This window comes from Amblyomma americanum, chromosome 3 (genome assembly GCF_052857255.1).
Source record: "Amblyomma americanum isolate KBUSLIRL-KWMA chromosome 3, ASM5285725v1, whole genome shotgun sequence".
NCBI lineage: Eukaryota > Metazoa > Arthropoda > Arachnida > Ixodida > Ixodidae > Amblyomma > Amblyomma americanum.
Window position 1 is genome coordinate 210512431 of NC_135499.1, and position 26607 is coordinate 210539037.

At 44.6% G+C, this 26607-nt stretch overlaps 1 protein-coding gene across 1 annotated transcript in view; it reads right to left on the minus strand.

Annotated features, from left to right (window-relative positions):
- Positions 1 to 7811: 7811 nt before the first annotated feature.
- The window catches only part of Dsor1 (mitogen-activated protein kinase kinase 1), a 34549-nt gene continuing 15753 nt past the window's right edge, over positions 7812 to 26607 (minus strand). Inside the window, exons 10-11 of the mRNA XM_077659830.1 lie at positions 24990 to 25035; positions 7812 to 10950 (exon numbers count right to left, since the gene is read on the minus strand). Of these exons, the coding sequence (XP_077515956.1) occupies positions 10831 to 10950; positions 24990 to 25035 (166 nt within the window). The 3' untranslated portion in view covers positions 7812 to 10830. The remainder of the gene's footprint in view (positions 10951 to 24989; positions 25036 to 26607) is intronic.

Consider the following 26607-nt stretch of genomic DNA (forward strand, 5'->3'; position numbering starts at 1 on the left):
TGATGGAAGGAAAAGTGCAGCAACTGTCTCACTTCTAGGTGGACACCTCACCGCACCGTGAAGGGAGTGAGAGGAAGAGGGGCCGTAGTGGAGGGCTCCGGAGAAAATTCGGTCGCCTGTGGTTCTTAAGCATGCACTGACGTCGCAGTAAACACGTGTCTTGAATTTAGCTTCCGTGCATGCAGAACAGAAGAGGAATATATTATTTATTGTTGATATGGGGAAAAGAAAATAGGATTTGAGGAAATAGAAGGCGCAGTAACTCTCACTTCATCTCACTTCTTGCGGACATCTCAACCGCGCCGTGAGGGAAGGAAGGAAGGTGGGAGTGCAAGAAGGGAGAGAGAAAAAACAGGCAGCGGCTTATCTCCCCTATACCAGGATATACGTAGCTGGTGGTACGTTTCCATGGCTGAGTTTGTTCTGGTAATGCCAAACGCAAAGTGTCATACATTTGATTACAAACTGGTGTCAAGTCCTTTTGGTGCCGCAGTCTGTCGGACACACTACGAATGTGTCCAAATGGATTGTTCACCAAGCCTGCTTCAAATGTCCGGGTCGCAGATGCACTTTCGGAAACTCGAATGGTGTGAACAGTCACACGACGGGCCTTCACATCCTCTTCGGTTGGTTCCCGTTGACTGGCGCTTTCCATAGCGTCCATCTCGGCGGCTATGCGGCGTCTCTTACGCTCGGCAGTCTGGCGTCTTCCGTATGGCAAGGCGTTCCTCTCTGTTCGGGCGTCTCCGCTGCTCTCTTCGCCTTCTGACGCTCATTCTCTGTTGAGTAGCCAACTGCCAGGCGACAACCTCAGGGTCGGAAGAGTTATTGTTCTCTTGTCCATACCGCCATTTAGCAGCGGCTGGACTCTCCTTTTGTGCATCCATATCAAGCGTTGCGAAACAGCCGCCGATTACATCTCCGTCTTTTATACGCAATGCTGCGCATGCGACGACGCGCGGTTCGGGTGATAGAGCGGCGTGCGGCGAGGCGGTGGTGACGAACGCGGTGCAGATGTGCGGTCTCTGGTTACGATAGTATCGGCGCATGCGCACAACTGCTCATCCGCGTGACTTCACATTCACCTTCGACTGTGGAGCGGGAGCGCGGAAGCGGCGACGAAGCGCGCGGCGCACACGCTGCTCCTCACCGGTTGCCATGGTAACGGCGCATGCGCACAACTGGCCTCTCCCATGCACCGGAAAGCGCGCGGCGCACCCACTTTTATCCCACTGCGCACCCACTGCTTTTACCCGCCGCGGTGGCTCAGTGTTTAAGGCGCTCGGCTACTGATCCGAAGTTCCCTGGTTCGGACCCGACCGCGGCGGCTTCCTTTTTTTGGAGGCAAAACGCTAAGGCACTCGTGTGCTGTGCTATGTCAGTGCACGCTAAAGATCCCCAGGTGGTTGAAATTATTCCGGAGCCCTCCACTACGGCACCTCTTTCTTCCCTTCTTCCTTCACTCGCGCCTCTATCCCTTCCCTTACGGCGCGGTTCAGGTGTCCAACGATATATGAGACATACTGCGCCATTTACTTTCCCCAAAAACCAATTATTATTACCCACTGCTCCTCTCCAGTTGGCGCACGCGCACAACTGGCCTCTCGCATGTGCCGCGAAATGCTCGACTAGTAGCCTAGTGCAGCTGCCGCTACAAAAAAGTGCCGTAGTGGAGGACTCCGGAATAATTTCGACCGCGCGGGGTCTCTATACGTGCACCGACATCGCACAGCACGCTGGCGCCTTTTGCGTTTCGCCGCTATCGAAACGCGTCCGCCGAAGCCGGGCACTCAGGCCTAGTTGCCGAGCGCTCTAACCACTGAGCGGAGCATGACGGGAATGTGAGAAGAGCGCGGGGAGAGCACTAGTGGAGCGGGAGGGACGGATCAACAGGAGACATCACGATCATCTGCACGTCAAAGGTATTGACAGCCAGTCTCAGATGCGGGAAGTAGGCGCGCGGTAAGAAACCCGTAACGTCGATGCGGCAGGTCAGATATGCGGAAAGATCAGTGCCTATGAGGAGGCGAAATGGCGCCATGTTCAAGCCCGTGCACAGGAAGCGGCGCTAAGCGACACGCACGAGCTCTGACGCGCTGCGTCAGGAACGCACGGAATAGCGTACGCCACCGGCCCTTCGAATGCGCTCTGGGCAAGAGCTCGCCGTCGACTGCAAATGTGCGGTTCGTCAGAATCCGGGGATGCGGGCTCGAGATGCCGAGGCCGGAAGGCTTCGGCGACCCCAGCATTCCAAAGTACGCGGCTAGAAGACACGCAACGATCATCCACAGTTGTGCCCGAATGTCTACAAATGCTCACCTGAAACTTTTGATTCGTATGAATCAACATTGAAGATCGGTTTCGAAGAAAGACGCATTAACTGTCACCTCACTTCTCGGTGCGCACCTCAACCGTGCCGTAAGGGAAGTAGTGACGGGAGTGAAACAATGGAGGAAGAGGTGTCGTAGTGGAGGGTCCCTTAAAAGAGCACCTAGTGTTCTTTAACGTGCAATGAAGCTGCGCAGCACACGGACGTCTTTAGCGTTTCCATGGAAGCTTAAGCATGCTGCATGGCCGGTACTAGGGAGTGCGTTGAGTAAGGGTTTACTTAAGAGTGCGCGTCTCTTGTATTTGAAATCGCAGAAGGCATATGCTTCAAACTAACAGTTTAAGGTCATGGATTGACTATTGTGCTAGTTAGAGGGAAACCCGCGGTAGCCGTGCCCAATGACGTATCTTAAGGAATGTTTTCGCGGGTGTCGCGAAAAAACCGGCGACATCCGCATCACTTGGTTGATTTTTCGAGGCTACACGCGCATTGCGTAGCGCACAGTATAAGCTGCATCACCTTTTTATTGGTCATGTGGAAGCCCGTCATGGACGATGTGGACAACCGAACTGGCGTTGGCAAATCTTCCTCCGTGATCAGATGCTGCTGCTCCATGGTGAGGTCGCCGGCCAAGGGTCGGCTACGGGATACGGCGGCGAAATTGAATAGGGGCTCCGCGCCTCGTACTCGCACCACCGCAGAATGCCTTTTCTTGGAAAAGCAATCACGTCACCGTAGCCTGGACTAAAGGCAAACGATTGAATAGTGTTACTGTCTCAAAGGGGACCAGGATTATCACGGCTACGCTGCAGCTGTTCCTCCGCCGTTGCGGATACCTTGAGACAAAACTAATTTTGCGGGCATTAACTGAAGGCGCGCTTCCAGCGATTGAAGGAGAGGTTTAAAATTCTATTGAGCATCCTCCAGGAAAGGCAGAGGTCATCGTGTGGTTACACCAGACAGTTTAGTTAGTTATTTTACCGTTAGGGCCGTACAGGCATTGCAGAGGGGAGTGGGCAGAAAGAAATGTGCAGCAAACAATGTTAAAGAGCAAGTACATAAATTATTGATCCTATATATGCAATGCTATATCTAAGAAATGGGCAATAATTCATTAGTGCATACAAAACTGTCAGTGTTTATACAGTGAAGGTCAAAATTGCAAAAAATATTTCTATCAGTAATGGATACAATTTCATTACAAAGATCATTCGATTCTTCAGAAGTATGGATAACAAATGAGCGTAAGAAACTGTCTTGCATAAGGGGATGGCAACTTTGCGGGGATGATCAATGCGACGCGATATGTAATAGCGTCTATTAAATAAAGTATTTTGTAAGGTGAAATGATAATAAAACTTGTGGAATAAGGTTAGCCGACAAACCTTTCGTCGTGAAGCCAATGATGCAAAACTCAAATTAGTTTTCATTTCCGTTATACTTTCTCAACGGTTATTTAGGAAGAATAAAACGAGCAGAGTTATTCGGAACACGTTAAAGCAATGTAATTAAAAGTAGTCATGGCTAGGATCCCAGACTTCTGTTGAGTGGTCTAGCTCTGGGCGTATGAACTTTTATAAAGAACTGGTTTCAAAAATACACTGTGCGCAAAAAAAGTTGTCGCAGATAACCTAGCGTTTTGTTAGCGATGCTGATTATGCAGTCTATGTGAAGCCTCCAAGTTAGGCTAGATGTAACGTGAACATTTAGATATTTATAAGAATTGACGCTTTCAAATGCAATTTCATTCTGATAGTATACAGGAAACAGTAGTACGGGTTGCACGCATAACCTTTATTTGTTAAAATTTAACTCCATTAGCCATTGATTGCACCAATTAATTATAGCTGTAAGGTCACGCTATAGGATGTAATATCATCATCTTTGTTTAATCCCACAAAAAAAAACAGCCACCGGCGAATGAACGTATGTTAGACGAGACATAAGATGGAAGGTCAGTTATATCAACAGGATCAATAGTGGGCCAAAATGGAACCTTGCGGAACACCAGAAAGTTCATTAACAAATGGTGAGTTGCAACCATCAGCGGAGACAAATTATAAACAATTAAGGAGAAAGTATTGTATCCATTTGAACAAGTTATTGTCAGTATTTAGGTGGCATAATTTATGATGAAGCAAACGATAGCAAACTTCATAATGGTTTTGAAGTCAAAAAATGCAATCAATGACTGATGACCTGTCGAGTATACGATGTGAGCTATTTGTGAAAGAAATTAGTTCAGTGTTACGTACATGAATATGATTTGCAGTCACCAGGTTATGCAGACAAGAAAAAAAATCTTTTACGCGGTAGCATAGAAGCCTCGTAGTTGCGAAAACCGACGACTGGCGCCGTCACACTTGCGTGCGGCCGGAATGGCTGGCGGGAAGTGACGTCACGAGGACAAAGGCATCACAGCTGGAGGGTCGTGAAGTCACCAGAGCGGGAAAATCCCATTGGCTAAAGGGACGCGACGTCACCAGACCGGCGAATGCCCATTGGCTGTAGGGGGGTACAGTCACCAGACCCAGACAACTGTGGCAGCTGGTGTACGGGAAGAGCAACCTAGGCTTTTCGGGAGAGGTTATCTGTAGTACGTGCCACATGGGTCTGTTCTGCGCATGCCTGGCCGTCTAGCAACGGAGACGTGGAGGCAGGCACACAGCTGCTACTTCTGGACAAGCAACGCCATCTAGTTCATTCTCTAACACCAACTCTGGTTTCAGTTTTGTTTATTTGTTTTCTAACGCGAGGAGGCAACATGAAACTGACCGCACTGACCAGACATGGTCAGCGCAGCAGTCCCATGTAGTCCGCTGGTCGGTCGGCAATCATGACGTCCATTTCGCCGCACACTCCTAAAAAGCGAAAGGCTACACCGAGCACTTTAGTTGGTTCTGATGCAGTCTATTTTAGTGCGAAAGCACTATTAGCTTCCTACGCCGCAAATCCTGCATGTGGACGTGAAGCCTCTGAGATAGTCGCAAAACGAAAAACGCATAACAATACTCCGTTTCATACATCAGGTGCAACATGTCAAAGCTAGCACTCGTTTGCGCTGCCTGCATCTGCGACCAAAAAGTAGTGCGTTCCTTGTGGCGAGTGAAACATACTAAATGCTTTGCCTGCAGGCCTATTGCATGACACATTTGTCATGAACTTGATTAAATGCATTCTTATTGCCAACTACACGCTGTCGCTTTCTCGTGCCTTAGACCACTCGGCCACAGAACAAGCACGGAGTAACACGCCTCCCTTATTTTCCCGTGTGGACTACTTCCGTACCTTTCACAGCGTTGCACCTGATGTATGAAACGGAGTATAGGTCGCTGGGTCAGTGGACACCTCAATCGTGCTTTGAGCTATGTGGCGGTAGTAACAAAGATGTACGCTGCATGCGTTGGCGTCGACAACGTTGTGGCACAAACACGGCACTGGAGCAATAGGCTGTCGGCGTTCATTGAGTTCACAGGCATTGGCAACGTTGTAGACTCTCTTGATTTTGATGAAAAGGCACACAACTGAAACCGAGGGACACCTCAGTTGCGCTTCGAGGTACATGGCGATGGCATCCACCTGCAACAAACTGTGCTTTCGCATATTTCGCCCTTAGCAACACTAAACCGCCAGCAATTTTTTTAGACCAGCAGTGGCGAATTAGACAATGTGGGATGGTCGGATTTCTGTTCCACTAGTGAGATTTCGTCTCGGAGGCCCGGGACATCAGCGTGTGCTCGCACGTGTTCCGTTTTATCGTTCACGTATTTTATACAGTGCACTTGGTTTGTAAACGATGAGAGTTGTTTTGATTTGGTGCTTGATTTGGCAGTCTTCCCAACATACTGCCAAGATATTTTACCAAATGATGTCTATTAAGGCCACGCCCACTTTTCACCCATAAAGCCCATTTGCTACCAACTGCAAAAAAAAAAATGGAGAAAAGGAGGAACTGCAAGCTCTGCTATAAAAAACAAGAACAGAACTCAGAATAAGTGTAATGTGCTGCACATTTCAGATTTCCACTTCACGTCCTCACGAGACTGCTTTCTCTAGTGGGAAAGCAGTCATGTTCCCCAACTTGAAAGGCCACGGAAAATGCCAAATAGTTATATGTGCAACGTCTCGCATATTTCAATTTTTCGTGATCAACTTCTGATCACTGCACCGGCTTATTTTTGTTTCGCTAGTAAGTGTTTTTTTGTGTTACCAGCACATTTAACCGATATTATTTGGGATAATTTTGCACGCAAAACTCTGGGGTTTTTTTTTCGTTCAGAAGTGTAGCCAATAAGCTAGTTTGATGCCTTGCATTTCGCAATGCATATGGCATTTCTTGAAGAAATGTTTTTTTAATTTGAAGCATTCAAAATCTGTGATATTTTTGCGGTAAGGAAACAGTTCAGCCCCGTACAAAGGAGTCATCAGTGGCTACCAAATAAGGTAACGTGGGTCATCTCCCTTTTGTCCAGTCTGGTTTGGTTTGGTTTATAGGGGTTTAACGTCCCAAAGCAACTCGGGCTATGAGAGACGCCGTAGTGAAGGTCTCCGGAAATTTCGACCACCTGGGGTTCTTTAACGTGCACTGACATTGCACAGTACACGGGCCTCTAGAATTTCGCCTCCATCGAAATTCGACCGCCGCGGCCGGGATCGAACCCGCGTCTTTCAGGCCGGCAGCCGAGCGCCATAACCACTCAGCCACCGCGGCGGCTTTTCGTCCAGTCTATCATGCACTTTCTCACCATGTATAAATAGGGGAATTGTACCATGGAGACACGATGACGGGAAAAGCCACTGACTGGGGTCTTTCCATGGTGCACATGCATGAACTGTCACATCACCAGTTTTGCTCTTTAGGGATGCCGCAAGGGCTCCACTATATGGCTGAGATACAAACCGCATTGCTTGGTCACATTTGGAAAAGAAGGTATGTCTGCGCAACACCATCGCCAGGGTAGCGTGCACGAAGTTCCAGCTACAACAGAAGCACTTCCATTCCCAGCGAAAGCTACAGATCCCATTGCAAGGCTTGCGCAAAATCTGCTCAGAGGTATGACCTCGCCATTCTGACATGACAGAACATCAGCCCTCTACATCAAGTGGACCTAGGCAGCACTCTACTCTTATACCTCTGTCGCAATGATTCTTTCTCAGGAACCTGCTTCAGCTCTTCTCCCGGAGGTTCCTTTCCCACCGTTAGCCCAGGCCCATCACTTGACCCTTTTCTACGCCTAGGCCACTGAACTCTGGATAATCTCAATGGCATCAATACAAGTGCTTAAGAGCCTTAAGAAAATTCAGGGAATAGTAATCACAATGTCCCACAAACAGAACACAACACAGTGCAACATGTATCTTACAAAATTTCGGCCAAAGGGCAGTACCAGTGACGGTGTAGTCCCAACGAAAGGGTGTGGTATAGATAGTGCACGAAAGAAGTTCCCAAGTAACCACACAGAAACAAGAGTCACGTCCAATCTGCTTTCATGTACAGGGCTCTTTATTGAAACTCAAATATTTTAAAATAGTCGTATCACCTGCAGAGATGCAGCAAAGGACTTCTTTGGTCAATAAAAGATTTGCTGCTTCTTTTTAGACCCCTCACCACTGCACGCTACAGTACTTTAAAAATATTACACCCCTCACAAAAGAGAGCACGTGAGGAATAACACAAACACAGCCTAGAAACAATAGATACACCACGGCACTAGCCGAGTGACGCGATGCCCACACGCGAGAGAGAACCATGCTCCCAGTCGCCACCACAAAGTTGCTGTAAGCATCTCCCTCCCATGAAAGAAGGTATGCATCAATAAAACAGTACACAGTCAGATGTGGTGCTGTCATGCAGTGTTACACTCGATGCTTGTGGTAGTAGCAGAGCCATAATAGCAGCTGTACAGCTCCCAAGGTGCATATCCACTTTTGTTTTCTTTTGTTCGCATACCCGCTCTTGTTCAGTCGAGCATTCAAACACGGTCCTGCCCTCATGCAAAAAGGGCTGCCGTAACGAAAACATTCGCACAAAAGAAAAAAAAATGTGAAATTTGCAAATAAATATAAAGGACTATATGAGGACGCACTGGGAATGTTTTCTAGAGTACTCTACTAGAACACACAGCGCCTTCCTCCACCTCGTGTATTTCCATTGTGCCTCATCCTCGGTTTGAGGAGGTTGCTGCACCTACACATCAACTGCCTGCCTCGCCTGAGGTTTCCTAGCCGACACTTTCTTGCTGCCACAAGGTGTGAAGGCAGAGCTGCCAGCGTAGACCGCGAGGTTAATGTCACATTACTGTCGCCACAAGCACTGTCAATAAATAATTAAAAAAAACCTGCAAAATTGTACAGTACAAAATCACACCAGCAAACGTGCGACAGGACCTAACCGAGCAAATTCTACGGAACAACTTGTTTAAAGCTCAAAAGCAACGTGCTGCTGTCGAAACCAAAGCTTATTGATGGGGACCTCCTTGCAGCTTTGCCACAGCAAATAACCAATGCTTGGGTGCCAGAACTCTCCAGTGAACGAATTACAAGTCATTTGCAGGAAGGCTATAACGAAGCCGCTGAATGTACAACTGCCCATAAGCACTTGCATCTTAGACAACACCTTTTACCACAAAGGTTACAAAAGCTGACACATAAGAGAACGAAAAAAAAAAGAAAAGATCACCATGCATACACCGTCCATGGCCATGTTCCAGTTGCACTAATGGATACAACTGCAGGCCACTTTCTTTAGCTCACATATCACTTATGTACAATGTCATGCATAGTTTGCAGAAGAGCAATAATAATGCAAAGAACAATCAACAAAAACTGCGACCCATGCACAAGAACCAGACACACATGCAGTGCTCTGCAACACTGCATTGTACGACAGAATTACAGTTCCAGTTCCCAGTGACAGCTCCATGAAAAGCTCTAAGCATAGATGTGGGCAGCATCTCAAAATCCACTGGTGCTTACGAGATGGCTGGTCACCAGGCAATTGTCACTGGCAGACTATAAAAGAAAAGTGCTGCAAAACACTGGCAACTGACAACTGCACTGACAGAATTAAATGCAATCAAGTAAACTGAGAAAGGCTCCAAATTGATAGCTAAGACCAGGATGAACAGTTCCAAGAGACTTTTACCTGAAAAGTTGTAGCCAATACAACCGCCTCTTATACAAGCCAACCATGGCATTGCTTGGACTCCACTGACTTATAGTAAAATTGTCATAGCATTGTCATAGTAAAATTAAGAGAAATAAATTATCTCCAAAGTATGCTGTCAATAGTTTTACAAGTTACATTAACAAGATACCAGCTGCTAAAAAAAAAAAACGAAAGCAGTCCAGCATCACTACTTTTGCTATTTGTGTGTTCTCTTCCTTACGCCACACTTCCAGCACTACTTACAGGCACCAGCTCATCACATGAGATGCACTGAAAAAAATGCAAAGAAATTAGAAAGGAATCCTTGCAAAGAGCCCAGCCACTCAAAGCACTCTGCAATACATAATGCACACTGGACCACAAGTTCAGAGTAAGTGTTTGCCTTGCACTACATGAAGCCATTCAATGTTCCATATTGCTGTCACAGCACAATGCTAACTGAGGGTCATTTCCTTGAATAAACTTACTTCATTTTCGCCGTCATCATCACCGAAAGGCAGGTCAACACCTTAACCCAAGTAAAAGCAACTAAAAGAAACAGTGTTGACAGACATTTTGCAAGTCACTGACAGCAGTGATAGCAGCAAGCAGTGCCAACAATTAGTGATATCGCAGACCGTTGTGAACTGCACACACACTGATAACCGTAGTAGCTCCAGAACACTCCAGTGAATCACTTAGTGAGGGGCCCGCTCAGCCACCTGCCCTCAATCATGAAAGCTGGAGACACCTGCATAATCATGCAGAAATAGTAAACGGCCTACATAGAGAAAGTAACTGGTGCTATGGCCAGGTAGAAGAGGCGCTTCAGACACAGAATCTTTTTGCAGGGGCAACATGCACTGCCTGTTGAGCTGCACTCTGTTTTTAGGTGATTTAACTTTTCAAATCCTTTTTCAGCCAGCATGTAAATGGCCCATTAATGCTCTTGACGGCACAATTCAGCAAAGGCTGAGGAAAACGGGCAGACACACAACAAACTGCCCTTCATTTTCGACTGCTTGCGGTGACCCTGATGACCGCTGAAAGTGCTGGCTAGCGTGTCGGCAAGCATGCAACAGAACCATGTCACAGGCAAAATTCCATTCTGTGGATTGACGGCCAGTGGCGAGAGTTGTGCCCAGACAGGAGAGATACAGCTTCGAGGCAACGAAAAGGGGGCTGAGTACACCTGGGCAAAAAGCCCGGTGATGACGGGAGAAGAAGAAGAGACAGATTGCACGCATGTTCACTCCACCTCTCCGTCTCCCCTTCTCCTGTCACCAGCACGCTGCTTGGCTGCACTGATGAGAAGAGCAGCTGTCCTCCACACCGATGTCGACCCTTATGGAAGTCAGGCCTGTCCTTCTGGAGTGAGTTTTGTCGGAGTGGAGGGGTCCAGGCCCATGGTTTGGCAGACCCAGCCGGCAAAATCCACTTTCTCCTGCTCCGACGTCCGCACGTAAGGATGGTTCTGCACGGACCAATTACACACGGGCTTTGCAGTTAAGCACGGGACACAAGTCCACACACTACGGATGCCAATCAATTTTCTGAATGACGGCATGACAGTACTAATTTTCAGACAGCCTAATGCAACCCAACATAATGCCATACAGTTATCAGAGGGCTTTTTGTTTTTTACTGTTTGATTACAGTAGCCAACAAATTTTTCGGACTCCAATAATTTGTACTTTCAGGATGTTTCAGACTTTGTTGAGGAACTGTCATGCATCTCATAAGGTCGTGTACATAATCATGACCAATATTTTGACCTCTGAGCCATCCAAAAGTTCCGATTTTTTTTACTCAAATAGAGAAGAGTAATACTGTGGAGATCATTTATTCAACCTAATATAGACACGAATCGGCATCGCTGCCACAACCAACTGGTTTTCTGCAGCCATGAAAGCCCCCATCTTGAATTTAAACAGAGTCGATCGGACAGACTAGCATGAATAGGCTTTGCTATTTGCTCCTCATTGTTGCCACTTGAGTTCATGGCATACTATTCGTTGCCACCGAGGTGGCCTACAAATAATAGCATGATCGCACTGGCAACACGACAGCTGCAATGTCTGCCGCAGCTTAGATGACGCTGCACATGGTGCGGTGTAGATGCGGTGATGTAGGCAGGGGGTGCACAGTCAGAGGCACTCACTTCCATTTGCCTCTTCCCGTGGGTTCCCTTCCTTGGCCTTCACAACCATCCTAGCTCAATGAAACAGACTGCTCTTGCTTCACGCGGCACATGCATTGCGGAACATTCGCAGTATGACCTCAGCCACATCACTCAGTTCGGTAACATGACATCATGCCAACATGACGAAAGCATGAACCCCAATATATTATCACTTGCAAATGGAATGTGGGAAACGGTGAAAAATGTTTTTTTTTTTTTAAGTTCACAGATCTTTCACAAAGTTTGATTAGCGGAACCGATTTTGGGTCCTGCTGTAGTGGTGTCGGTACTGCTGTGCTAAGAGTATTCTCACGTTGGCCAAACCCTGGCCCGCAGCTCTCACAGCCGCTTACAAAAATTGTGTCTGGCTCCAGTAACGGTGACTTGAGACACGGTCAAGCCCAGATTTCCCACGCTTCCGCTGCTATCCAAGAATAGTGATGTCTGGTCTCGGCAGACATAAACACTGCATGTGCAGGCAACGCATCCGAGGAGTAAGGCAGGTCGTGGCTACCAGCCATGTAAAGCAATGACACGCAACTGCTGAGATAAAGCATGGCTGCACGCTGGAGGAACCGAGATCCCGCAGCGAGTGTGGTTGAGCTTTGAATGGAGCAGCGACTGTGCGCGGTTGCAAGTTTAAAGCTCCCATGGTTGCCCGAGAGCTTCATGCATTTACGGGCAGTCATGTGCAGCTGGTCCATTTACAATGGTTTGCAGGTCTGAAGTGCGCCATGTGCAGCCACAACCAGTACACTACGCCATACCACATCTCTTCTACTTTTCTGTGTTACTTGCAAATGCAACCAGCCGCGATCGGACCAACGAATACTACCACTGACCATGACTCCCACCGAGTCCAAAATATCCGAGTCCAAAATATCAGTTGGCAACTACACACACGCCTTTCTAATCTGACAGTCCCTTAGGTCAAAAAGATAGACAAGCAAACATATAAGGCAGTCAAGGCTGGGAAAATACCCAAATTTACATGGCACTACACTAAACAGAAGGGCACATGGTGGGTGAACAGCGCAACAAAGGCGGGAGAAAGGCAAGACAAGCGCTGACTAGCAACTGAGTTTATTGAAGAACGAAAAGTGGTAATATATAGTGGACGTGAACAATAAAATATAAAAACAGAAAAAACAACAATAGAGGGGTAAACAACCTATGCCATGTGCAAGTCCAGATATCAAATCAAATCAATTTATTCAAACATCCTGGGATGCTTAGGGGCACGGACAAAAAGCCAAAGGTGGCTTGACGAGGTCCGTGCCCCTTACAAGGCATACAGTGGAATACGCGGAATGTTTAAAATACAGGCAGTGAAATCAGCAGAAAACGGAGAAAACGCAGAAAACGCAGCTGCCCACAAGGCAGAAAGGCATACAACATTAAAAAAACGAAAAATGCAGATAATGAAAGGCAAACAGAAACTTGAGGTGTACGGATCATGAAAAATGTAGTGCACAAAAGTGGCTAAGAATAAAAAAAAAAATGCATGGCACGAAAGTGAAGTGAAGAAAATAACGAGAAACAAAATAACACACATCTCTGTAACTGGGCTTATTTCACAAACAAAACAAAGAAACTCATAAAATTGCCACGTACATTTCTTTGGTTAGAGAAACATTTTAAACCAGCCAGAAGACGCGACACAAAGGAAGAAGCAAACAAGACGAGGCTGGACTAACAACTGAAGTTTTATTGAAAGGAAGAAAACAACGAAGACTCGCACTGAGATGCGCGCGCACATAAGCCGTATCAGTGAAAGGGCACACAAAAAATTTTTTTTCCATGTCAGGGTCTTACAAGTTATCTAAAAAGGCAAATTCCTTAGCGTGAAGGTTTACCGACGGCTTAGCCACACACGTGTCCTTAGCCTTAGCAATGTAGAAGGCTTCAACTATCTCGCGACAGATTTGTTTTTCATTTCTATAAACTACAGTAGTGTCGCTGAAGTCAGGCGTGCAAAGAGACAGATCATCGTCCGATTTGCATTCTCGAGATTGCACGTGCAACGCCAGATTAGAGTTCGCATTCCCACCCAAAGAGTTAGAATGCTCCGTCAGGCGCACATTTAGACATCTGCCCGTCTGCCCGTAGTAGCATCGACCACAAGGCAGCGGAACGCGATACACCACATTTTTTCTGCAAGGGGTGAGCCGTGTCTTATGTGACACTGTGCATCGGGAACGATCACTTGATGTTTTATCAAGCCTCCTTTTTACGCTGGCGCACAAGCCTCCTATCTTGTTTTTAGCTGTGAAGACAACGCCAACGTCATACTTCGCCGCAAGTTTCTTGAGTCGGTGTGAAACACCATGGAGGTAGGGAATGGCGGCCACCTTTTTTCGCCGCACCTCCACGTCAGCATCTTCCGGCCCCGTGTTGCTCTTTCTCAAGCGAGTCAAAACACGTTCAGACAAGCGGGCAAGGTGGGCAGTTGGAAACCCAGCTGCCATTAACTTTGAAACCTGCTGCGAGAATGAGTCCTCAACGCGGTGATGGCAAGACTTACGTAAAGCGGACTTGATGCATGCGACTGCCAGGCCATCCTTTACCAACCTCGAGTGGTCAGACTGATAGCTAAGCAGAGGCTTCCCTGACCTGGGGCTGTAGCCCCAACATACGTGATCGTCCCCAAAGCACAGGTCTAAATCAAGAAACTGCAAATGGTTATCTTTAGGAAATTCAGACGTAAAAGACAGGCCCTGACCGCCCTCCTTGAACAATCCTAGAACATCTTGTGCCAACCTATCAGAGTCATCCTTGCCTAAGAAAATCAAGTAGTCATCAACGTAGCGAAACGCTACTACGCCGATGGCTTCCAAACCAGGTTGTAAAGCAGTGTCAACTTTGGAAAGAAAAATGTCGCTGAGCAAAGGTGCGACCTGTGACCCTATGCAAACGCCTGACCTCTGGACGTACATGCTGTCTTGCCAACAGACAAACGTGGAGTTGAGGTAAAAAGACAACAGCTCCATGAAGCTAGCCACCGATACTCCGCACGCATCAATCTTGCACACACATCTAAGGTGTGTGCAAGATTGCATCAAGGTGGATAATGATGAACAGGATTTCATTGATGCGTGCGGAGTATCGGTGGCTAGCTTCATGGAGCTGTTGTCTTTTGTGCGGCATACATAAACTTTCCATTTTTCCAGATTTCGTGTACAATACACAGGATAATTGGTAGCAAATGCGGCTAGCACTGCTAAAGAATTGTCGTGTTTAATTATTTCTGACTTGTAGTGACGGATTAGTCTGTAGGAATATAAAGATTCTATACCGATTATGTTAAATTTCTTAAATAATTCGGCTGTGTGTGAATAACGAGGGGCTTTTGCAATAATGCAGATAGCCAGTCGTACGCGAGAGCTTCCCGGAGAGGTAGGCAATGTGGTCGTCCCACGACATATTTTCTGAAAAAATGACCCCTAGTGTTTTAAAATGGCGAACCACTTCAATTGTAGTGTTGTTTATTGCAAGGGATGGAATACAAATATCTTTTTGACGGGGATGAAAGATCACTGCTTTTGTCTTTGCAACGTTGATCTTTAAGTCATTCTCCGTTGCCCAAGTATTTATATGTCCCAGTGTCCCGTTTGCTCGATCGGCTCAATTGATGCTCGATTGTCCAGAAAAAAACACACTGGTGTCATCGGCGTATATAATATAGTCAGCAGATTCGTCGATATTAAAAATATCAGTGACATAAATTAAAAACAGGAAGGGCCCTAAAATACTCCCCTGAGGGACACCCGAAACTACTGGTTTAATAGCTGAGCGTTGTCTTTGAATATCGACAAATTGTGTGCGATGCTGTAAGTAAGAAGATATTAAAGAGAGAACTTTGCCGCGAAAACCGTAGTATTCCATCTTCTTAAGCAGGATGCGGTGATTGATGAGATCAAAGGCTTTCGTGAAATCTAAAAGAGGCCTAACACGATATTTTTATTTTCAAAATTCTGTAATATCAGCTCCTTTTGAGCAAGCGAAGCTAACTCGGTTGATTTATTTTTTCGGAAGCCGTACTGAGCCGGTGTTAAAATGTTATGTTTGTCAGAAAAAGCCATCAAGCGTTGTAGAATTAATTTTTCGAATCCTTTGGAAATGACAGGAAGAATAGAAATAGGACGATAATTTGATAATTCATCTCGGTTTCCTTTTTCCTTGCGGATTGCATGCCACGCGGGAACAGACCGAACGACAGGCAGGCGTTAAAAATGTGCATCAAATAGGGTGCTATTACATCAATAACATATTTAACTGGTGTGATTTGAAGACCAAGAGCCTCTTCTGACTTACTATTCCTAAGCGATACAAACGCTGAAATAACTTCATCAATAGTGACGGGCTTCAAAAACATACTGTGGCCGGTACTTTGTTCCATGTAGCTGTAATTAGCAGTGGTGTTTCGTGCCTGTGCAACAGAGAGGAAGTAATCGTTGAAGGCATTGGCTAGGTCAACCCCGGTTAATTCTACATTATCTAACGTTACTTTCAAGACTGTTTCGGGTGACTCTCTGGTCAAAAGACTCAATATCCTCCATATGTCCTCTGATCGGCCAGTCGAGGAGTTGAAAAGATTTTCGTGATAATTCCTTTTAGCTGCACGTAGTTCTTTGTTGACAAAATTTCGGTACTCTTTGACACTTGGCAGCGGACGCAGCGGACCGAGCACACGCTCATTTTCTGCTTGTTTCGCAGGCGCACGTGAACACATACGCCTCATATCAAGTGCAAGCCAGCGGGAAACAAAACAGCTGATACTGACGAACTGGTGCGACTGTGCTGGACGCCGGAGACGCCCCCTACGTCTGACCACGTGACCATCGTCTTCACCCGAGGCTGTGAAAAGGACGACGCAGCGGCTTTGAGAGACACTTGGCAGCGGACGCAGCGGACCGAGCACACGCTCATTTTCTGCTTGTTTCGCAGGTTGGAATTCTCGCAACTTTGTTGCATTACTATTTCTAAGTCTTTCCCGTTGCTTCTGCTGCCAGTTGCTATTGCCAGTTGCTATTACCTACGACCAGTGTAAACGTGTTTGTTGTTCATCATGGGAACTGAGATAGCTGATTTCAAGCGTGAAATGCGCAAAGAAATAAGGGAACTGAAGGCTAGTCTAGAGCACATGAACAAAGATGTCGAGGACTTTCGTAGAGACTGTGCTGATCTGAAAAAAGAGAATGCCGCTCTGAAAGTGACAAATGAGGAGCTGATCAAAGAACTTGAACAACTAAAAAAGATGGCAAATGAAAACTCTGTGCGGATCACCGCACAGGATCAGTACTCGAGGAAAAAAAAACCTTGAGATTAAAGGCATTCCTGAGAACGAAAACGAAAATTTGATTGATGTTCTTGGCAGGCTTGGTGACGCACTTGGCGAATCTATAACGCAAGAAGGTGTTGAAATCTGCCACCGGGTGCCTGTGCGAAGCACTGCCGCTGACCAGAAAGACGGCGACGACGATACTGTCGAAGAAAGGCCGCAGCAAAACACGAATAGAAACAACAACATTGTAGTAGCATTCAACAACCGCGCTAAGTGCGATGCAATTCTTCAGAAAGCCCGGAGAATTCGGTTCGGTGCAGATGAACTAGGTTTCTCAGAGAAACAGTCTGTCTTTGTTAATGAGCATCTGTGCCCAAAAATGAAAAAGTTGCTTGGGATGACAATTGGCAGGAAACGGGAGGTGGGCTGGCGTTACGCATGGGTAAAGAACGGCAGGGTTTACGCACGGAAAACGGAAACGTCCCGAGTTATCCGAATTGATTGTGAGTCCGACCTGGATAAGATGCGCAGCGCAACCGCCTCTCCCAATGCAACCGCCTCACCCTGAGTGCCTACGGCCTGCTCTTTTTGTACTTGTCTGATTATTTTTGATGGCTGCTCCTAACGATGTTACCTGTCCTTCTGGCAACAGTTATATCAGTGTTCTGCATTGCAACGCCCAAAGTGCGCGAAAGAAAAACGACGAACTGGTTATTTTTCTTGCCGAATTCCGTTTCAAGTTTCAAGTTATTATGGTTACCGAAACGTGGTATTCTTCTACAGCTGATGTTTTGAATCTCCCGGGATACGAGAGTTTTTTTCTGAATAGGTCCCACCGACGTGGTGGCGGTGTACTACAGCTGGTATCAAAACAGTTCGCATGTGCTGTACAGCCAGACTTTTCTGAAATTAATGCTGATTACGAAGTTATAACAACTCAAAGTGAAAATAAGTTGTTTGCTGTCATTTACCGACCACCTAATGGGAACATAAACCACTTTTTTAAGTTTTTAGAAACGCTCTTGAATTTCACAATTACAAATAAGCTGCAAATCATTACAGGTGGTGACTGTAACATTAATCTGTTGGGTAACACTGCTGCCTCGCGTGAATTTCAAATTTTGCTTACTTCTTTATCTTGTGGCAATGTCATAACAGAGCCAACACGAATCACCGATCATTCAGAGAGCCTTTTAGATGTATTTGTGACTAAGAATATGAGTGACTGTGTTAAGTCGGGCCGAATAATTACGGGACTAAGTGATCACTTTCCTATATACATGATCTACAAATGTAATACATTTAAGAGAAAGATTAGCCACTCCGATTCGTACACTGTCAGAGATATAAGTTCCAGGACCCTAGAGGTGTTTAGGAATGAAATAAGCAGTATAAAATGGAGTCCGGTTTTTGCGTGCCAAAATGCTCAGCAAGCATATGAAATATTTCTCTCATTATTTAAGTCATGCTATCACACACGTTTTAGGCTGAAAACTGTAAACAAATCTAAAAAGTTACGCAAGCCTTGGATGACAGATGAGTGCTTTAAAATGATTAAGAGAAAGGAACAACTATACGCAAAGTTCGTGAAGACAAGGAGCTTAGATGACCTCCCAGCTTTCAAAAAATACAGAAATTCTGTCACAACCACTTTGCGTAAAACGAAAAATGCGTATTTTGAAAACTTATTTAACAATTCAACTAGTCAGACTGATGTTCTATGGCGCAAACTTAACAAAATATTGAATACTGGCACACGCAACAATCAAGTACTTCAACTAACAGTAAATGCTAAAACACTAGAAGGGAAGGACCTAGCGGACGAGTTTAACAAATACTTTACAAATCTTTCCTCGGGAACACTTATACAAGACAGCGCTGAAATTAAAAAATATTTAGGTGCACCCAATCCTAAATCTGCCTTTTTTGAACCGACTACTGATGAAGAAATTTACTCTACCTTTATGTCCTTAAAGAATAGTAAAGCCCGGGACATTGATGATCTTGAAATTAAACCCGTTAAATACGTCTTAGACCTGCTGACTCCAGCTCTTTGTCACATTTACAATACGTGTTTACATACTGGTACCTTTCCAGATATTATGCAGTGTGCAAGAGTAGGAGTGATATATAAATCAGGCGATCAAAATAACTTTTCAAATTATCGACCGATCTCAGTGTTACCCGTTTTTTCCAAAGGTCTAGAAAAAATAATATGCAAGCGAATCACCAGTTTCTGTGATAAGCACAAGCTTTTATCTCCACAGCAATTCGGGTTCCGTCGAGGTATGTCCACTGAATTAGCTTTGTTGACGCAGAAGGAATTAATACTTAGAGGGTTTGAAAATAACAAAATGACCCTAGGCATTCTGATCGATTTCTCGAAAGCATTTGACAGAATTGACCACAAAATTTTATCTACAAAGTTAGAGCATTATGGATTTCGAGGAGTTTCTGGTAACCTTCTCAAGTCATATTTAAACCACCGTAAACAATGCGTCGTGATTAACAAAGCTCACTCTTCCCTATTAAATGTCACTTCAGGTGTGCCGCAAGGCAGTATACTCGGACCGGTTTTATTTAATATTTACATAAATGATATAGTAAACACCAGCACACTTGCATCTTACATCATTTATGCAGACGACACAAGCATTTTTTTCCAGTCAGCCAGTATTGAAGAACTCACTGATTTCGCAAATGTTACACTTGAAAAATTCTCTCAATGGACTCAAATAAATAGTTTACAAATTAACTTTGCTAAAACAAGAGCCATATTATTTACTCCTGTACAAAAGGTTATCAGTCGGGATATCGACATAAAACTCGGTTCCGAACAAATAAAAGTCGTTAAAGAAATAAAAACATTGGGTGTGACGTTCAATCAACATCTAAACTGGAATGCCCACGTGGAACGCCTGGCGGGAAACCTGGCAAGAGCTTGTGGCGTACTGTGTAAGTTTAGAACGATGCTTCCGACTAAAATTAAGTTAATCCTTTATAATTCAATTTTCGCTCCCCATATTAACTACTGCAGTCTTGTATGGACGGACACAACTCAATCCAACCTTACCAAATTGATGCTATTACAAAAGAAAGCAATTCGTCATGTAGCAAATGCCTCATATGACGCCCATACAAGAGAACTTTTTGCTTCGTTTAATGTACTCCCCATACACCTCATACATAAACTTAACCTCATTATGAAGTACAAACACAGTGTTCAAACTAACAACGAAACTTTCCTCAACTTATGTAATTTACATCGACCTTTAGAAGTGCCCTACATATTCAGAAACAGAGAACACTGGTCTATACCGTCTTCCCGCACTAATCAGAATCGGCACATGTTGCAGTACCACATGCCTACATATTTGAATTTCCTACAAAATAAAAATATAGATATACATAACCTTAGCAAATACAAGTGGCAGAAATAGCTTATTCTTGAAGACATATGAGTTTAATTATGTTTCTCCGACACAAACTACTTTTGTATTGCGGATGTATTGTATATTTTTATCATCGTCTATTTTTCCTGCTTCTATTATGTGAACTTGTGTACACCCGATTATATTTGACCCTTTGGAGCTGTTGACGCGATTTTTTTGTTTTCCTGCTAGATATGTTTCTTTCATTTTCTGTGCGTTGAATTGTAATCTTCATATGTATAAATAGTCTGCGACGAGTTAACACAGATACATGTTCATTTCTTACATCAAAACTATGTCAGATATAGCACCTGTCTTACTGCACATTCCATTGCATACTTTTTTTTTTTTTCGCTGGTTCTAAGTCCTGCATGTATATATATATATGTGTGTATGTGTGTGTGTATATATATATATGTAATAACGTGATAGTCTGTTGGCCTTGTCAATTAGGGGTGGGAGCCTCGTCAAGCTACTGAGTTTGTGGCTTTTTGCTCCTACCCTAGCATTTTTTTCTGTTCTTCAGGACAAAATATGCTGAATAAAGTTGATTGAGTTGATTGAGTTAAAGTTTTAATGTGTCAAGGTTCCTGACTTGCAGAAACTTAGCATACAATCGATCTCGTTTTCTAATAAGCTTTAGCATGTCGGTTGTAACCCATGGTTTACGAGCCTTTTGAGGTCGTTTTAGCGTAACAAGTGGAAAGCAGTCGTAATAGGCATCAGTAATTTTTTCCATTAATTTATCATAAGCTTCTTCAGGGTTTCTCAACTCAAGTACATCGGCCCAATTAAAGCCGGTTAAGCGGGTGCGAAAGGATGACAGCTTTTCTGGGTTGATTACACGGTACTGGAAAGGTTGTCTTGAGTGTCTGTTGGTGTTAACAATATGCTCAATAGACAAAGATTGGAAGATGATCGAAGATGATCGAATGTCACAGAAGGATTGCTGATGCACTTTTCTGCCAGATTATAAATGTGATATGCTTCCATGATTTCTCGGGTCACCTTGTTCTTATGGCAGAACAGCACTGCTGTCTTCTTGTACATCGGTTCGCATTTGCATTTTTTGCAGCTAAACTTTGTCCCAGGAGCCGAGCCATCCTTTCCTGGTTTTCTCTTATGTTCTTTTTCTTTTTCGTGTTTGCACTTACAACTAGCGCGATGAGCGGCAACATGGCAAAGAGGGTCATTTTTTCTTGCGCATCAGTGCTCCATTAATCTCTTATTCAGGCATCTGCCTGTTTGCCCAACATAGGTGGCACCACACCTGAAGGACATCTGGTATACCACGTTTTCTTTGCAGTCAACAGAGGGTGACACATGTCGAACCTGGCAACCGACCTTTTTTGTCTGTTGTCTCTGCGAAACTTGTTTGCCCATGGCAATCAGTTTTCTAGGGGCAGAAAATATGACATCGACGTCGTACCTGCCTGCAACCTTCTTGAGGCCATGCGACATGCCGTGCTTGTAGGGGACTACAGCCAGTCTTCTTTTCGCATTCCTTACATTGGAGTTGCCGCTCTTAACACTTTTAAGCAGCTTTCCTGAAGCCCTAGAGATGACACGATCTGGGTAACCATTAGCGCGTAACCTGCACACTTGTGCAATAATGCCGTCAGCAATCCTTTTTCAGTGCAGATTTCAGGCACGATAGTGCTATACCTTCTTTGATCAGCTAGGAGTGACCCGATGAAAAGTTCAGCAACGGTTTTGCAGACCTCGGTCGATAATTCCAGCAAGCATGTTCACGTTCGATAAACAGAGCCACATCTAAAAACTGAAGCTGATTATCGTTGGGGATCTCAGTGGTGAACTTGAGGCCGCATCCATATTTGTTGAAAACTTTCAAAACATCAACCAGCCTTTTTGGGAAGCTGCCTGCACGGGTGATAACCAGGTAGTCATCTACGTACCTGAAAATACGAGTGACCAAGTCTTTTGATGCACTGTTTATGCCAGTGTCAACACCGCTCATGGAAGCATATCACATTCATAATCTGGCAGAAAAGTGCATCAGCAATCCTTCTGTGACATTAAGTGACAAGGAAATTCAATATCTGGACTTGCACATGACATAGGTTGTTTACCCCCCTTTTGTCGTTTTTTCTGTTTTCATATTTTATGGTTCACGTTCACTATATATTACCACTTCTCGTTCTTCAATAAACTCAGTTGCTAGTCAGCGCTTGTCTTGCATTTGTCCCGCCTTTGTTGCACTGTTCACCCACCATGAATGCTTACCAACTCGCCCAAATTTCAGCTTTACTCAATGAGAAGGGCACATGTAATTTGTTCGAATAGCAAGACATATTAGCATCACTAAAAATTTTCCATGCAGTTTCGGCACATCTTTGAAACACAAACATAGTAAAAGGTAGCAAACGTCTACAACGAATGGTCCCAAGCTAAAATGACTTTTATCTGCGCAAAGAACTGGATGCAAATCAACTGGTATTGCGATGTTACAATTTGACATGTTACACAATTGACAATTTCTGTATTAGCAATTTAATTTTTACCTGTGCCCAGCTGAACATACAAGTGCATTTCAAGAACAAAATGTCAGTTTGAACAAGCCTGTCATCCCCGCAGCATCAACTAAGTCTGTTTGAAACTATACTAAATCTAACAATTGAGCTTCCTTGACCGTAGTCAATCGGAAAGTTAAACAGATACTTGCCAAATGTTCAGGAGCATGCACAATGAGAAAATCACAAAACTATTCAGCCGCCTTAAGCAGCCTCCATACCGAGTGATAATTATGTATACCATTTTAATACTATTTGTGATAATGCTCTGTAGATATAAAGCATTCCTGAGATGCAGCCTGAAATTGCAGCTGCGTGCGGAAGTATCAGTACAGTAAAACCTTGTCTTCTAAAAAATCCAGCAGAGAGGGGGGGACGTATTATTCGGGAAATGTTACGATCCAAACTGCCTAATTTTGAAAAGTTAACTGTTGAACGAGGTACACTCTTGAACCGACACTTTTATTTCATAAAAATGTTGATTACCATTTCTTGGTGCAAGGTCTGAGCAGCCCCTTTCCAATGCTCGCAGTATTCAACCTGCACTGGTGTTATCCTTAGTGTGAAAAAAAGTTTGCAACATGTCTGGTCTGCCGACGGCAATGCCGAAAGTAGTCGGGATCTCTTCTGCGTTGTTTTTGTATGCGTCAACCCTTTGCAGACAATGCACATTCTTTTCTCCATGCTGCCTTCCCCAGACCTGGCCCACTCATATGTAAGTGCCTCCTTGCAGCACCCCCTGGCCTTTAGGCACTGCGAACAAGCAGCTGCATTTCTCTTCTTCATGTAGCACTCCTGATTGAACGGTTCGCTCGTATATTAGCGCAGGTTACTTTTGGATGCTTATCCCCTTTGCTACTGGGTACTGCAGAGAAACCACCATACGGGAGACTGCCACTGCATTCCAGTTCTTGCCTTGTGCCCCCAGGTTCGGCCTGCTCGTATTTTTGCACATAAGCGTTTCGTCACTAAACTATTATTCAACCAGATTCGATGAAATTTTAACTGCTAAGAGACCAACACTAATCTGTAACGTAAGCAAGATGCGGAAGCGCTGCTGTCGTCAGCCGGGCCGAATGGGATTAAATAGTAGGGTTATGCCCCATGGAAACACATGCAAACAAAATGTTTCAAAATAGTTTCTTGATTTCACAGTGAACGTACAAGGCTGTCCTTTTGTGAAAAAATGATGTAGCATACTTTGTCACACAGTTTTTCAAAGCATTCGCAAACTGTTAACAATCGGCTGCCTTCATGGGTGCACCGTGGAACAAGAAAAATATTTAGGAAAGGTTTCCTAATGTGTTTCTGTGGAGTTGCCCCAGCAGGGGGCAACTCCCGCGCGCATGTATCGCGGTATTTTAAAAATACTTCACCTTTGAAATAATGTTTCACACTTGCATAATCTGTTCTAGGATGTATTAGGGTCTTTTTCACAAAGGGACGACATCAAAGGTGCACCATGAAATCATAAAACTGCTTTTAAAACTTTTGTTCACATGCATTTCTGTGGTTCCTAACTCCAGTTTTTACCTCCAGCCGGCTCCGGCGTCCACAAGTGCCCCCTATGTTTGTAAACATTGTGTTTGTCTATCCCCGATACCTCACTTCTCGGAAAAGAGGCATTTGTTAAGACCCTCTTTCACTTATGAGTTGTTAAAGGCACGAAAATTTCAAGCACACTTACAACATTTTTAACATGATGGCCAAGGTTTAGGTTTAAAGAAAGAAAGAAAGAAAGAAAGAAAGAAAGAAAGAAAGAAAGAAAGAAAGAAAGAAAGAAAGAAAGAAAGAAAGAAAGAAAGAAAGAAAGAAAGAAAGAAAGAAAGAAAGAAAGAAAGAAAGAAAGAAAGAAAGAAAGAAAGAAAGAAAGAAAGAAAGAAAGAAAGAAAGAAAGAAAGAAAGAAAGAAAGAAAGAAAGAAAGAAAGAAAGAAAGAAAGAAAGAAAGAAAGAAAAAAGAGAGCAAGATAGAAAGGAAGAAATACATGTAACCCTGTTCAGTACACGATGGCCTTAGATGCTTACATGGAATAAACCTAACATAATTAACAAAATTAAGGGTAGCAATGAAGACCCTCACTCACCATTAATGTCTTCAAGTCCCCTCGCTCGTTTGGATTCCTCTTCAAGCTGTGAAGTTTCAAAAAACAATGCAGAGGTCCTGATCAATAAGTGAACACGGCACACAGAGGTATTCATTGTCAGCCCCATGGAACAAATTTTCTACAAATGAAAAACGAGCACGTCAGACTACCACAACACTCAAGATGGGAGGCAGTCAACCTGTCCCTTTATTCTGACTAATGCTAGGCGGAATGCCAGGCAAAGAGCATGCAAAAGACGACTGTAATCGAACTTCATGCTGCAGAAATGCGAATGCCTGCTTCGAGATTGCATCCACATAAACACTGGTACAAAATGGGGCCCCAGGTTCTCGCACGATGACTCAGATTATGTTCTTAAAATTCATGTCCAATCCACGGTTAAACCAGTATTTGTTCTCTAGTATTAATGAAAATACTGATTAAGAACTCTTGAGCGAGTGCCTCAATTCTGCTAGTGAAGATTTGAGGCTATTTATTGCACATTACTAAGAACGCAGGCAATGCAGCAAGCTTTCTTAAAAGAAAATGATAGTTGCAACACATTAGGAGACCAGAAGAGAGCAGAGCGGGTCAGGGAACAAACGCAAGTTACGCCTTTCACCATTTTGTTATATCACAAAATTTCTTCACAAAAATGCTTATTTTTTATTCTTGATTTCGAATATTATTGTAATAAAAATCAAGTATTCAATGTTGAAAAAAAAAGTTAAAGCAGGCACGAAGCCAAATCAGTGTAATCAAGTTTATCACTGCTCATAATACAGGAAACCTGCTGATAATCAACGATAAAAAGTAGAAGAGCACGGCCAGCAATTTTTCATCTCTTTCATGAAGGAAGCGGAAGCAGCAACAGAAGCGCCACCTCGAAGGCTACATGGAACTCAGGCGAGCCGGTGACAGTCTCTTCGAGTTCCGGACAGCATCACAAACAGTTGTGGACTCTCGCCCCCCCAAGTTGTTGCTCTCGTCGCATCATCGCCTCCCGCAGCAGGCGCATGGGCATCCCGGCAAATGTCTAGGAATGGCTTTGCCCGATGAATGCGGCATGTAGACATTTGCCAGAACCGCCACCGATACCTCCGAAGTCTCACCCCTGCCCCAGCCAATTAGTTGGAAGCCTTTCTTATGTAGCTTTATACTTAGGAGGAATGCCTTGATGTTTTGAAGCTAGATGGCCCGCTCTGTGTATTATTTGCAAGGGTAATAAATAGCATCCAAGTGATCACGCTTTGTCGTCCCTTTCTTTGTTCCCTTGAGCACGAACCCCTCCGCTGTTAGCAGCCAAAGATGCCACATCCGCAAAGCGGTGGTGCGGGGCAGAAGACTACGCCCCAAATTCCACAAGTTCAGGTAATTGAAAACCTGCAAAATTCTCTAAGTCAGCTTCTTCATAAGGATGTTCCCCAAGCAAGAAGTCGGATTCACAGACTGTACTCTTGCGTTAGCTTTCAAAAACAAAAAAAGGAGGCAATGACCCCTGAATCAACGTGATCTCCTACAATCATCACATGCCTTCAAATTGTGCACACAGAAGCAGAAGGGACAGCTATTGAAAAGACCATACTGGTTTACCATGACCTTCTGAATCAGCAGCAAC